We start from the raw sequence: 13143 nt of genomic DNA, 5'->3' as shown, positions 1-13143 counted from the left end.
AGGCTTTCACTCGCTCGGTGGATCCACCCTCTCATTCATTCGCTGGTTTTAAGCACCCACAAGAAAAAAAACCAGCTTTGCTGTGAATGAGCTGCCATGGCCCATCAAGCAAGTGAAAGCTGTTAAACATTATTTCTCAACATTTTATTATTTAGTTTGGAAAAGACAAGTGGGTAAGAATGGAAAGATGCCAACCTGCAAACCACTAATCAATGCAGTTGCAGATCTGGAGAGTCAACAAACAGCTGTAGATCACTTGTAAGCAGAGGTCCTCTCTTGCCTGTACTTTCATCCCTGATCTGTGTGTGTTTATGTGCTTGCCACTAGCAGGAAATTACATTTGCATGCACTGCACTATAGGTCAATACTACTCCATGCAAATAAAACATAGATTTATTGTCTTGTTGCTGAAACACTGTAGCGGGCTTAAGAGTTTTGCGTGTGTACACACTTTTTGCATTACATTACATTTATTTGCTAGTCATACATGACACAATTATTCACAAAAAAAGAGCGCTGACTTATATTTTTCACTTAGAGGAAGGCAGAATGAGCACAAGTCTGAGTAAACAGATTTTGTGTGTGCAGCATTTACTGTGTAACTATGCAAACAAAGCATTTGTCATCTTCACTGATTTGTAAAACAGTTAATTTTCTTAATTCTTATTTAATGGATTTATATTAACAAAAGAAACATTAGAAGGCTAAGGCTCAGTGAATTCAATTCCATGAGTGAGTTTAGGACATTTCTCTTATCAAGGCAATGCATGCTAAATTCACTTTAAAGGGATAGTTCGCCTTTTTTGAAGTGGGGTTGAATGGGGTGCTGTAGATGTTAATCATCATGCCCCCACTTTGGAGAAACAGGCTGGAGTCCAACATGGACGATAAGCAATGTACTGCTGTGATTGGGGGCAGTATCAAAATGTATTTTAGCCACCTAAAAAAAGTCCCACCTAACAAATTAAATATCAGATTAAATGTACGCTATATTGAGAGTATTTTCACTGCCTTACGTTAAGGTCAGAGAATGATTTCTAACTAGAAAATGAAGCCGTTTTATTGCTCTCTTCAAAGCCAGAGTCCACTGAGAAAAACTTTGATTTAATGTTGCTTAAATACAGGAGCCACTTGAATACAGCTGCCTGGATCAGTCTTTTTGTTTGTGTTATTGTGTATCTTGGCGTTTAGTCCGGATTCACAAAAGTCACACAATAACACAAACTAATTTACTGATGCAGCAGTAGACCAGCAGCTCCTGTATCCAGCGAGCTAAAAGTGCTGTTTTTGTCAGTGGGGTCTGGTGGCTTTGACGGGAGTATAGATGGGGTACTGAAGCCGTTGGAACGGGCTGTCTGACAGAAGGGTAACAGGCTGAAAAAACTCTCAACATAGCACACACTTAAACTGATATTGATATTTTTTAGATGGCTAAGTTACATTTTGTTCCCGACCACCATCCACAGCAGTACATTACTTAGCTTCTGTGTCAGACTCCAGCCTGCTTCTCTAAACTGGGGACGTGCCAACTGACACCTAGTGTATATAATTCATTGACTATGGGTAATTATCCCATAAAACCCCACTTCAAAAAAAACAAACTATCACTTTCAGCAGCTCTGTTGCTCAAAAAAGAATAATTCGACCAACAATGTCTTTCCATTAGCGTCATATTATCCTGCATGACTGATCAACTGTGGGGTAAAGGAAGTGAGACTATTCACTTCAGCAGCCTGTATGTGACAGACGGCGCAAGACACGAGCGCATTGCGGCATGGCAGTTTTGCGTGTCTGCGTGGGTAACAGTCGTGTCTCAAAGTGAGTGTGTTATTGACAGCTGTCACCTTCTCCATGAGCTGGCGAAGTTGCCTGCTGCGTGGGTCGCGGTTACACATGTTCTGGGCTGGTGCGACCACAGTACAGATACACTTCCCATCTGCGTCCTGTGCTGAGCTGTAGATCTGCCAGCCCTCCTCTGGGCTTGGGTACAGAGCCTGCAGAAACACAGAGACATATATATATTTATATATATATATATTAGAGCAAGAGAAGAAACTGGTTGCTTCTGTCTGCTGTTGTTTATCCATGTTGCTACTAAGCAGGCTTTTCAAAATGCATGAGGGCAGAAAATATATTTTTTCCTGCCAGCATGTATCAACTGTAATCTTAGAAGTGTTCCTCCCTTATAAAACATTTCATAACTAATAAATTTATCTAATACTTGAAAGTGTTGTAGAAAGTGTTTGCAGGGAAAAAGACGATCTAATACATTCCATATCGTGATTAGATGTGCCCATTCTGTCACCATATGTTAGCTGCAAAGTCATAATTCCTCCATGGCATTCTCTTTCTCTCTTGCAACCCTGTCAAAAGTTACTCTTCCCCAAAGGCAATTAATGGCAATTGATCCCTCCAACTACTCAAACTCACTTGCAGTCTAATTTTAGTATTAACTGGAGAGCAACAGAGAGAGAGAAAGCAAAGGCAGTGATTGACAGAGGTGGCGCTCACAGCAGTACAGACAGGAGACGAGAGAGATGGAGGATAGAGGAATCAGAGGGAGAAAATAAGCAGAAATGGGTGCAGATTAAGATAAGACAAGAACATTGGTAGAAAATATACAAAGGGATGAAAAACACAACGGCATGACAGAGACAGAGTAAGAGCTCGATGGAGGATGAAGAAAGACAAAAACAAATGGGAGGAAAACGGGGGTTTTCAAAGAAAAGAGGAAGAGGGAGGAATCAGGCCAGGCTGTGTGAAAGCAGAGCATCTAATAAGTTTGGACACAGAGAGGAAATGGAGCTGTTCAGGATCGATAATGCAGCCCGTAACCAGTGGAGGAGGGGCGAGGCTGAAAGGATGGATGTCTCTCTCTGACTAATCCAATCAAAAGTAGTGCTGTGTGCTTGCGAGCGCACACACACATGTAGACACAGTTTACGCGAAGGCCCGGCAAGGATGAGCCGTTCATTCACACTGCACCTACACACACGCGGCATATAAAGCAAAATGTAATGAGAGCAGGAGCAGCCATTTTGGTGATAAAATTAAAGACCCATCCACATAAGTGGAAGGAAAAGGGCTGGAAATAAAATCTTGTGGCTCGGCTCGGTGCCGCTCTCCTGCTTTCCTCTGAGTGGTGTTGTGCTCTCGTCTCTTTGGGTCGGGGGATCAGATTAAAATGTCTTGGGGGACAGGGGGACTGTGTGATTGGAGTGTAAAGTAGCAACCACCCTGCAAGCCAATATGCTCACTGTCACATCTTGTCACTCCTGCCAATCCCTTGGCACCCCACCCCCTCACTCCCCTTCCTCTCTCTGCTCTTAGTGCCTTTTCCTCTTCCTCCCGCACACTCTCAGAAGGAGTGAATTTTAAATCTGACTTACTCTAAATGAATTGAGGTGAACAGACTACATGAGTGACTTAAATATGCTGTAATATCGACCATCACAATGACATTATACATTCCTTTTATATTTTATCTTTTTCATTATTTTCAAGTATTTTAAGTAGACTCATACATTTTTAAAATTAATACATCTAAATTTAATTAAACTAAGTAAGAAGTCATATTCTATTCACATTCTCTATTCATACAGTATTACATACATACATTAGTGATATTTCAGTATGACTGAAAGTCTGCCGTGCACATGAATGACTCACGATGGAACTTACTGGCACTCTTCCTAACTTATTATAAAATTATCCTTAATATTGATGCATATTTGTGAGTCAGTGTGCAGCCAGCTCCTGCAGTGACTTGCACAGTTTTTTTTTCTGTCAGTCAGCACCTTTCTTATCATTAGTCTGGCTTCTTTGAGGCAATCCAGCTTCAGACGGCTGTTAGGTGGAGAGACGACCAAGGTCTACAGAGGCCAGAGTTGGAGTTAAAACAAGACAAAAGAGGCAGTCTCCACAGCGGAGCCTCCTCCAATTTCTTTCAACTGCATCTGACTGTCTATTTCATTCTGCCGTTGCCTGAGGGGGAGATACTTTTCCTCTGTCTGCTTCTCTGCCCGCATCTCACTCACTGTCAGGACTTCTGATTTATTGCAGCATGTGTGCGTGAGCGCGTGTGTCATGACAGTGTGTATCTGGAAAGATCTGCAGATGTACACGCGAGAACAGCACACACAGTATTTGCGTATTCTTGATCATACCGTACAGTATTTACATGAATGGATTTTTACAGATTTTAATAATGCATGCATTTAAAACTGCAGCTATCTACCCCTGAGAGGGTTTGTTTGGAAACCCCTGCAGCTGTAACGCATGATTACTGCAGCACTGTAGGAGAGCATATACAATGGCTGCCATAGTACTATGAATGTGTGTCTGATAGCGGATCGTGAGGCCACAGCACGGCACACCGGCTTCTCATTACAGTCGCTACCCTGCAGTGTTAACAGGTGGAGGTTAGCTTGCCTCAAACAGCAGAATCCACTTATGTTACTCACTCTGAGGGCATGTGCAGCCTCCTGCATTCAATAAAATTACCTCATATCCATATATGTGGGGGCTGTCAGCCTACGCACCAGATAGTCACTTTCAGTTAAGAAAGATTCTTGCGAATGGATGCAGAAGTGGGCATCAATATTTCATACTGCTATCAGCCTAAAAGGGAGCCATAGTTGGCGCCACACTGATTTTTTTATGATATGTTACATAGTGGGCAGTAATAAGCAAGAAGTTCAGAATTCAACAAAGTAATATTGGGAGCATGTCAGCTCCATTACCATAAGACTTTCTTCATTTTCCAACATGTTTAAACTCACGCTGCGCTCCTCATGTGCCTTTTCGCAAGCCGGGGAGTTTTCACAGCATCACATCTTCTCCTCTCTTCATTAATGTTTCATAAATGCTGGGCTGAAATTAAGAGCTTATTTGAATCAGTTCCAATTTCATTACCACCCACCTATCCATTCTGCACTAACCTCCCCATTCTCATCACAGTGGCAGTTTAGAGAGCAGGAGGGAAGAGGTAATTCTTAAATGCAAATGTGCTTTGTCCCTATATGCTTTGCGCCTGAGCTGTTGCAGGGAGATCTATATATCAGCACTCATATGTGACTGATCTCTCGGGGTGCGAGTAGTAAACTTGAATATGTTTTGGAACACTGGGTAATTTATGTAAATATGATTAAGTCTCCTCTCTGCAGCGAAGAGTGGGTCATTGACATTGGTTCATTTAACATAGTGCTCACACCATGCCGCCCATCAGATATCTCATTAGTGTGGGAAAAACAACTTCCTCAATATCTAATGTTATACAGAATCATATTCGGGATATGCAGAGTGAAATGAATGAATAATGTTTGCATACTGCAGGCAGGTCAGGCCTCAGAGTGTTTGAGTAGTGATGATAACATAACCTGTGCTATCATCATCATGCTATCAGTGGCGCCTAGCTGGGGGCACTTCAGGTCTGGGGGATAATCCTCTCCTCCCAGACACAGACGGCGGTTTCAGGGGAGAGGAGGTGTTCAGTTCACTGTCCCAGAAATTCACCCATTAGATGTGAGGGATGAAATAGAATATGTAAGTGCCAGATTTGAAGCTGTCACAGCCATGGCTGCCATGCAAAAGCCCATTAAGGAAGAAGACAGCGGCAATGAAAACAACAGGAAACCGCAAAGGGGCAAGAGAGATGAAAAATCAATTGGGCTTGCTCACTAAAGTGAAAATTACTCTTCAAGATTTCTGGCCTGCCCCCTTTTTGCGCCACCCCAGGGTTCCCTCTGTTCCAGCGATATCGCATCTGACAGCTCGGGTCTGTGAAGTCCCACCATCCACTGATGGCATGTCTTCCAACCACAACCACAACGAATCTTCCCAATAGAAAACCGATTTAAGTGTGAATCGCTGATACACTGATAGGCAGAAAGGGAAGAGTTGTGGTTTGAGAAAAGCTGACGGGGAAAAGAGAGATGGCTCTAATTTCCTCTACCTTAGTCCAAATGCTGCCCAGCTACAATGCTGAATGAGACCTTCAGTTAAATCCCTGCTGAGGGAGTGGAAGAAGAGATGAGATGAGAGAGTGTGGCCATTACTAAGCTAAAAAGTCGTAACCAAATGCGACTCCAACATTTCCTCCTGTACACTGCACACCGTAGAGATCAGATTCATATCAGTTATGTGCATAGTTCAGGCGGAACCATTATGAAAACTTACCACCTTGTGGCATTACCTGAGAGCTCCCTCATAGCACAAAGGTGCTCAGAATCCTCATGTTGTTAATGATTTACAAAGTTCAGAGGGATTATCCAATTAGACATTCGAGCTGGTGGTATCACTGTCGAGAGTTGCAGGATGGACTTCCTCTGGCGTTTCATTAGACCGACCCCGGAGCTGGCTGCTGTAAAGCCAGAGCTAAATGAGATCATAAATCTACAGCTCCCTACTTTATGAGCATGACGGGAAGTCTATTATAACTTTCATAAGCAGCAAGCAGAAGGGGCAAACAGGCAGAGGCAGGCGCGAGTCCTGAGATATGTGAGGGAGCTGACCGCCACACTGTGAGCTGAGCTTGCCACCGCATCTGAGAGACTGCAATGCCACAAAGGACGGACAGTGTGAGAGCAGGAGGACTGAGATAAAGTTGTATTTGGAGAAAGAAAGAAGCATTCTGAGAACATGAGGTGTCAAGGTGAGATAGTCTGAGAGTAAGGATAACAAATAAAGAGGTGCTGCCGATGTAATCTCTTCTGTTTCCTTCCCACAATGCCAACTTTGTTTATCCAAGTTCCACAGCTTCACTTTCTGTCCCTCTCTCTCCCTCTCTCTCCCTCTCCCTCTCTCTGCAGATTTATGTTTTATGCCAGGCATTAACTTCTCTAAATGCCTGTCCCCAGCAAAGTAGAAACATCTGTCTCTGTTACACAGACCTCACTTCTATCTGCACTCCGGCCAAACAATCAGATCTCATTTTTCAAATTTTGCTTGTTTTTGCTGTAATTGACCGCACACAAATAAACATTCAAATGCACACCCTCACTCTTCAAACGATCAATCAGTCAATCCTCAATGCACAGGCCAGCTGCTGGCCTTTAAAATCAAACTCAATGAGTGCTCCTAGTGAAGTCCCTGGTCTCCCCTGCGCCCAAGGAAAACCTATTACCACAATCAGCACAGCATGGTTGCCAGTCAATAATATGACTCATAAACTCATCATGCCCCTCTCCCTGCTGCCTCCTTTTTCCTCCCTGCTGCCTCGCACTCTCTCCCACTCCATCACGCCCGTGACTGCCGCCCCTCCTGCGTGGTGCCCTGCTCGCTTTCCATCTGCAGCTCACTCAATCCAATCCGGATCACACTTGAACGACAGTGGGGGTGGGCAGATGCGACAAGCTTTTCTTTTTTTCTTTTTTTTAAGTATGGGGGGGGCTCAGTTGGAGAACTCCAGGAGAAGTGAGACAAAATTACACTCACCAATGCTCAGCACTTGAGCTACAACGTTATACTTTTTGGAGCACGCTGCCAGGGCCATGCCAGGTGCCCTGGTGTAAAGCATTTGGCACCCACTCTGCTGTTAGACGGGTACAAGATAGCTTTATCACGGCTGGTGTTAAATAGAGGAGGGAGACGAGAGAGTGGCAGGGCGGCTGGTGTGAGAAAACACTATATAAACTGTTAGAACACAGTCAGTGGTTCAATGGAGGAAAATATGGATTGTAGAAGTGTGTGAATTGTGAAATCATCAAATTACTTTTGAAGGGCAAAGCAATGATTCAGGCATAAGTTCAGCTGGATTGAAATTACACTCTCATAATGGCAAATGAACCATGTCAAAAGCCTGATTATGAGCTCAACTATAAAGTCTGGGATCAATACTGCTTTGTACACAGGCTATCACACAATTAGCTCATGTATCAAAACAATTTCAAATTATATTACAACATTGGCTCCCATCGAGATTCTGGCTCCGCACACCGTTTCACATTGACTAAGTAATAGAGGACACCTGTCAGGGCCTGAACTCAAATAAAGTTTGTTTGAAAGCATCACGTTAGACATAAAAGCAAAGTGCTCAAATAAAATTCTGCAGCAGTGTTTAATCTCTAATCCATAGCCAGGAATCGATCTTTACAATCTGCTTTATTGGATTGCACAATAGATGTGATAAAGTTTACAGTCCTGCTCGCTGACAGACAGAGGCTGGGCGACCCCAATCAGACTCTGAGTTCTGGCTCTTTGTTCTCTGCCATTTGTTTATCCATGCTCCCCTTTTGATGGTGTGAATATTTTCTTCACTCTTCTGCATCACAGCTTTCTTATTTTAGATATCAAAGGGAGAGTCTCCACACACACATGCTGTCTCTCAGTGCAGAATTACGGGTATACAAACACAGTATGTGGAGGTTTATGATTTATGTATGCTCATCCTGCATGCACAGTTGAGCACATGCACACAGTATTTATTTATTTAAAAAAAAAACAATATGTGACTGTAATTCTTTACTTACAGGGCCAGTGTGACTGGCAGAAACTGAATGTAATAACATAAGTATGTTTTCTTTCGTGTATAATCATCTGAAAGTAAGAGTTGTTGTGTTTCTGTTACATTAGAATGAGCTGTTTATATCTACATACAGAGGAGGTCCTCGTCCATGGAGTCTGCAATGTTGCACTGCCATGTTTCTACTAGTCTGAGTGGGCTGAAGTTCGCTGCATAGATCAGCTTCTCATTGGGCGGAACGAGCCACCCGCTGAAGTCCCGCCCTACCACCTCCGGTTGTGTAGCAGTTTTCAAGCGCACCGTTGCTGTGGCACTGCCAAGAACGATTGTGATTGGTTGAAAGAAATAAAAAAAGCCGGGGCGTTTTTTTCTCCAATCTTAAAGTGAAAGTCGGCCCAGCCAGACCTTTCTTTTCTTGAGAAAGGTCTGGTGAGCGAGACTATGTTTCTACAGTAGCCCGCAATGGACAAACCAAACACTGGCTCTAGATAGGGCCATTTGCATTTTTGCAACGCCACTGTAGTTAGAAGCCCGTTCATGACAAGAGTGTCAGAAAAATATATATATTTTTACAAACTAGGTCTATTTGTTTTAGAGAAAGGAGACTTCTGCGGATAATTCGGATCCTGGTAAAAACCTCCTGAAAGTCTTCATTGGAAGGAAGGTCTCTTGATCTGCTTCTATACTCTTTGTGTCCATGGTCGCCAGCATACGAAAATGCATACGTAAAATCTGTAGCTCGAGCGACAGTCCTAGAGCTGGTGAAAATCGGATGACATGGGTGTTGGTGACTTAGTGGATAGACAAAGGCCTCGTCCTTAGCGGCCCGGGCTCAACTCCAGCCTGCAAAATGCATCATCAGTGGATTTGAGCTAAAAGATGAGCAGGTAGATCTGGCCACTGGTAAGATGGAGGGAAGTTTGCCATAGTTCATTTACACATACTACTTACATTGTTGTCATACAAAGCCAACTGAAAACCAGCAGTGTATCCCTTTAATTATATCTCACAGCCAAGTTGATGTCAGTTTTGTTGATAAGTATTATTGTATGATTGTAAATAAGATTTTATGTGTGCTCAGCCTGGCAGGTTTACATCTCTTGGTTTGACCATGTTGTGCAGACACACCAGTTCCATGTAGTTCCAGGGTCTCTCCTGCTCATTAAGGAACATGGTTTTGCACTATCCAGATGTGTACAAGCATCCAGGCAGTGTTGTGCTCAGTGCCATTGCGGAAAAGCCCGTATAAACTCAGTCAGCTGTGTTCTTGGATCAGCTGGTTAGAAGACAGGCGCAGAGAGCAAGTGAAGCAGACTTTGAAAATAGCTCTGAGCTGGGAGAATATGGGACGCAGCATGCATGGGTGCCAGGGTGGGTAGCAGCCATGCAATGGCCACTGGCGCACTCACACCACAGTGTCACAAGACCGTAGCCAGATCGCCTTTGATTGGGAGTCTAAACATTATGTGAGTCATGACTGCTCCTGAGATCATCACAGGCAAATGTCTCATTAATAGTGATGGGACTTTGAGGCGAGGTTTTACATTAAAGTTTTATTCGCTGCCATTGTTTATGAGGGGAGATTATTCCTGTCTCAGAGCGAAGACATTTCCCATCACAACAGACTGTTATACTTTAATAATCCCTGGCACAATCAAACAGGCTCATCAGTTTTGATGAAACTTTGATGAAATGAACTTCATGGCAGTCTTTTTCCTCCATTGGTTGTGAATGGCAGTTGCCTAAAACGAAAATAACCACTCATAACTATTGTATCCAGTCTTTTGAAATTCAAATGATAAGGCTTCCAGTCATGAGTATGATGAGTTTACTGAAGAAAAAAACACTTGCAACATTTTTATTCCTCTTGACCCTGAGCAGGATAAGCGAGTATACAAAATAAATGGATGGCTTATCCAGGCCGAACCCCCCTGGGACAGGTGGGTGTTCAAAAGGATTATAGCACTTAATGCTGTAAATAATTCAAACAAGCCTTACCTTCTGACATTGTTCCAGAGATTAGTTTATGATTTTACTTTGATGTTGTACTCAAAATTACCTGCTGAGATATGTGCACATTGCAGGAAAGATTAAAAAAAAATAGGAGCGAAATGCTTTTAACTAGATGCTTGACATTTTCACAAAGGCAACACTTTGCTAAGACACCTTTTTCTCCAAAGAAAACATTTCAACCCGACACCTCACTCCAACATTAAGGAGACATAAAGCGGAGGGGGGGATTGATGTTTTAACGAGCCGTTATGAATTATAAAACTCTTCTTCAAACAGATGGACCTCCACCCCTGAGAAAAGAATGCCTAAACATACTCAGGGTACATATTTAAAACCACAAACACGCACACGCAGGCACACATCCATGCACACACACATACACACACATATCCAGATGGTCGCAGATCTCTTGGGACGTTCAATTTCATTCAATCATTTCAACAGAGCAAGGCATTTGCTTAATGGGTGAGTGCCATAAAAACACACTCAGGATAGAAGCAAAAGCAATCATTAACCGCTGATGAACCAGAAAATATCTCATTTATTTGTCTGTTTGATTTCCCATTGTCTGTCTCACCTCAAATTAGCACTTTGAGAAAGACAGACAGACATACAACATGTGTGTGTGCATTACACAGAATAAAATCTGTGTAAACAAAATTTAAATATAGAACCCTGACAAAAAACTGAGCCAAAAACTGTCAGAGTGTTTTGCTCGAGGAGAGGAGGATTGAGAGGATTTGGAGACAAACAGAGCGAAAGAGAAATAAGACATACTCGAAACTGTAACATTGTCTCAACCTCCCCGTCTTCCCCATCACCTCTGAATCTGAGCACCATCCTTGCCACCCTGGAGGTGACTGACAGATGGGATCAGCCTGAACATCACTCAGAGCAGCTCTCTACCTCCCGTCACCCCGGCAAAAACATATGATTTAACACCGCCAACCACACTGCGTCCTCAGCCTCTCACCATCACTCACAGTCACAAGCCCACAATTCAGCATCATTATACTTAATGTGACTCACACACAAACATATGCATCATTCACGTTCAGTTGAAACATTGCTCCCGCTTGCATGGCTACATCTCTCTCTTACTAATAAAATATAGCCCCTGAGATGGACTCTCAAAGTCCTGCTGTCATCTGTACACCCCTCTCTGGAACCCCTCTGCTGCTCTGTGGTCAAACACACAGACACACACTAACTCACATCTCCCTCTGTCTTCTGCTATGTCACTCTTTTTCATCTCTTTTCCTGTCTTACATTCACAGAAAAATACAGTGCACACACTTGCAAAAAAGCAAAGGAAGTCATACGCACGCTGACAATCCTCTCCGAGGTGCCCCCTCTGGAGATGGTGGTCCCGTTGAGTCCCACCAGAGAGGGCAGAGTCTGAGACATCCAGTTGGTCACCATGGCCATGGTGCTGAGCACTGCCCCGATCTTTAGCATGGGAACGCTCATGTTTGCTCCCTGTGGGGCCCCGGTGCAGACGGCCCTACAGCCAGCCCTACCCTGCCCTGCCCTGGACCTCGGCTCCGGTCAAACCCCTCTCTGCTCCAGACGGCCCAGGCAGGGAACCAGCCAGTCAGCTTCTGCCTCAGCCCGAGCAGCAGCAGAGCCCCCAGAGCTTAGTTACCAGACTCACACACCACTGGCTCAGTCAAAGGGACAGCCAGAGACCGGTTAGAGGAGAGCAGCTCACATCCAACAGCATCACGCTGGAATCTTCCCTCTCACAGTGACTGCCTCAGCCTCACCCCCTCCCTCTCTCACACTCTCTTTCCATCTCTCTCACTTCCTCACTCTCCCCTTATCTCTCCCTTTTCTCTCTCTCTCTCTTTCCCTCTCTTCCTCAAGATGCAGAGCTGCGCATTGGCTGCCTCTCTGTCTCAACCCCTCCCAATCAGCCTATGCTCTGTTCCTGCCAGCCCTGTTTTGCATGCATGTATCCATTCTTTTCTCTTTCTCTGACATTTGGCTGTTCTCTTATGACTCACATCTTGGTGCGTGTGCACGTACACATTTCTGAGGCGTATAGATCAGAGGGAGACTGATTTCAGAGGGCTGCACTGTGCTTTATGTTATGTGGCATGTGTCTACCAAAGGCATCCCAGGCACAGTAGACTGTCCTCATCACACTGTCTGTACTGCATGGGGGACTGAAGGTATAGAGGGGGTTGTGTGGATAGATTTAAGGCTGGGTAGGGACTTGTGAGGGCAGACATGGGCAGCAAGGTATTAATGTGGGAGAGATCCAGGTGCTCCTGCCCACGGCTGCATCTGACAGCTCATCCATCACTCTGCTTCATGACATATCCTAAATCAGCCTGTAGCTTGCACTTTTCCAGTATCTTACCAACTCCACTCTGCCTGAGGCGTAACCATATCACCATCTTCAGTTACATGTCTTCTTGACACTTACCGCCTATTGCACAAGCTCAAATTTGAAAGAGGATTGAATTGGCATAAATGATGGAGCAGATTAAAGCTATCAAAACACCTTGAATGTAAAACTGACAAGTGCGGCTTGGATTTGTTCTTACCTGACTGCTATAGCACGCTCTCCTTGAATAAGGGGGATTACATGTTATTTTTTGAGTGGTGCCGTTTAACCATTGTTGTATAGCTATAATCCAAATGGCTTCAGCTCTCAGCACAAT

The 13143-nt window shown here is 44.0% G+C and overlaps 1 protein-coding gene across 3 annotated transcripts in view; it reads right to left on the bottom strand.

The window, feature by feature from the left end:
- Positions 1-13143, bottom strand: part of olfm2a (olfactomedin 2a) — a 57849-nt gene that overhangs the window by 19250 nt on the left and 25456 nt on the right. Inside the window, exons 1-2 of one of the 3 annotated variants that reach the window (XM_050070088.1) lie at positions 11801-12255; positions 1845-1994 (exon numbers count right to left, since the gene is read on the bottom strand). The exons of 1 other annotated variant lie outside the window; for it this stretch is intronic. In XM_050070088.1, coding sequence (XP_049926045.1) covers positions 1845-1994; positions 11801-11944 — 294 coding nt within the window. In that variant the 5' untranslated portion in view covers positions 11945-12255. Of the gene's footprint in view, positions 1-1844; positions 1995-11800; positions 12256-13143 lie in introns of those variants that run through there. One more of the 3 variants, XM_050070090.1, reaches the window with a different exon arrangement.

This window comes from Epinephelus moara, chromosome 18, assembly GCF_006386435.1.
Source record: "Epinephelus moara isolate mb chromosome 18, YSFRI_EMoa_1.0, whole genome shotgun sequence".
NCBI classification, from domain to species: Eukaryota; Metazoa; Chordata; class Actinopteri; order Perciformes; family Serranidae; genus Epinephelus; species Epinephelus moara.
Note: the sequence above shows the minus strand (reverse complement) of the source record. Positions and strands in the feature narration are given on the sequence as shown.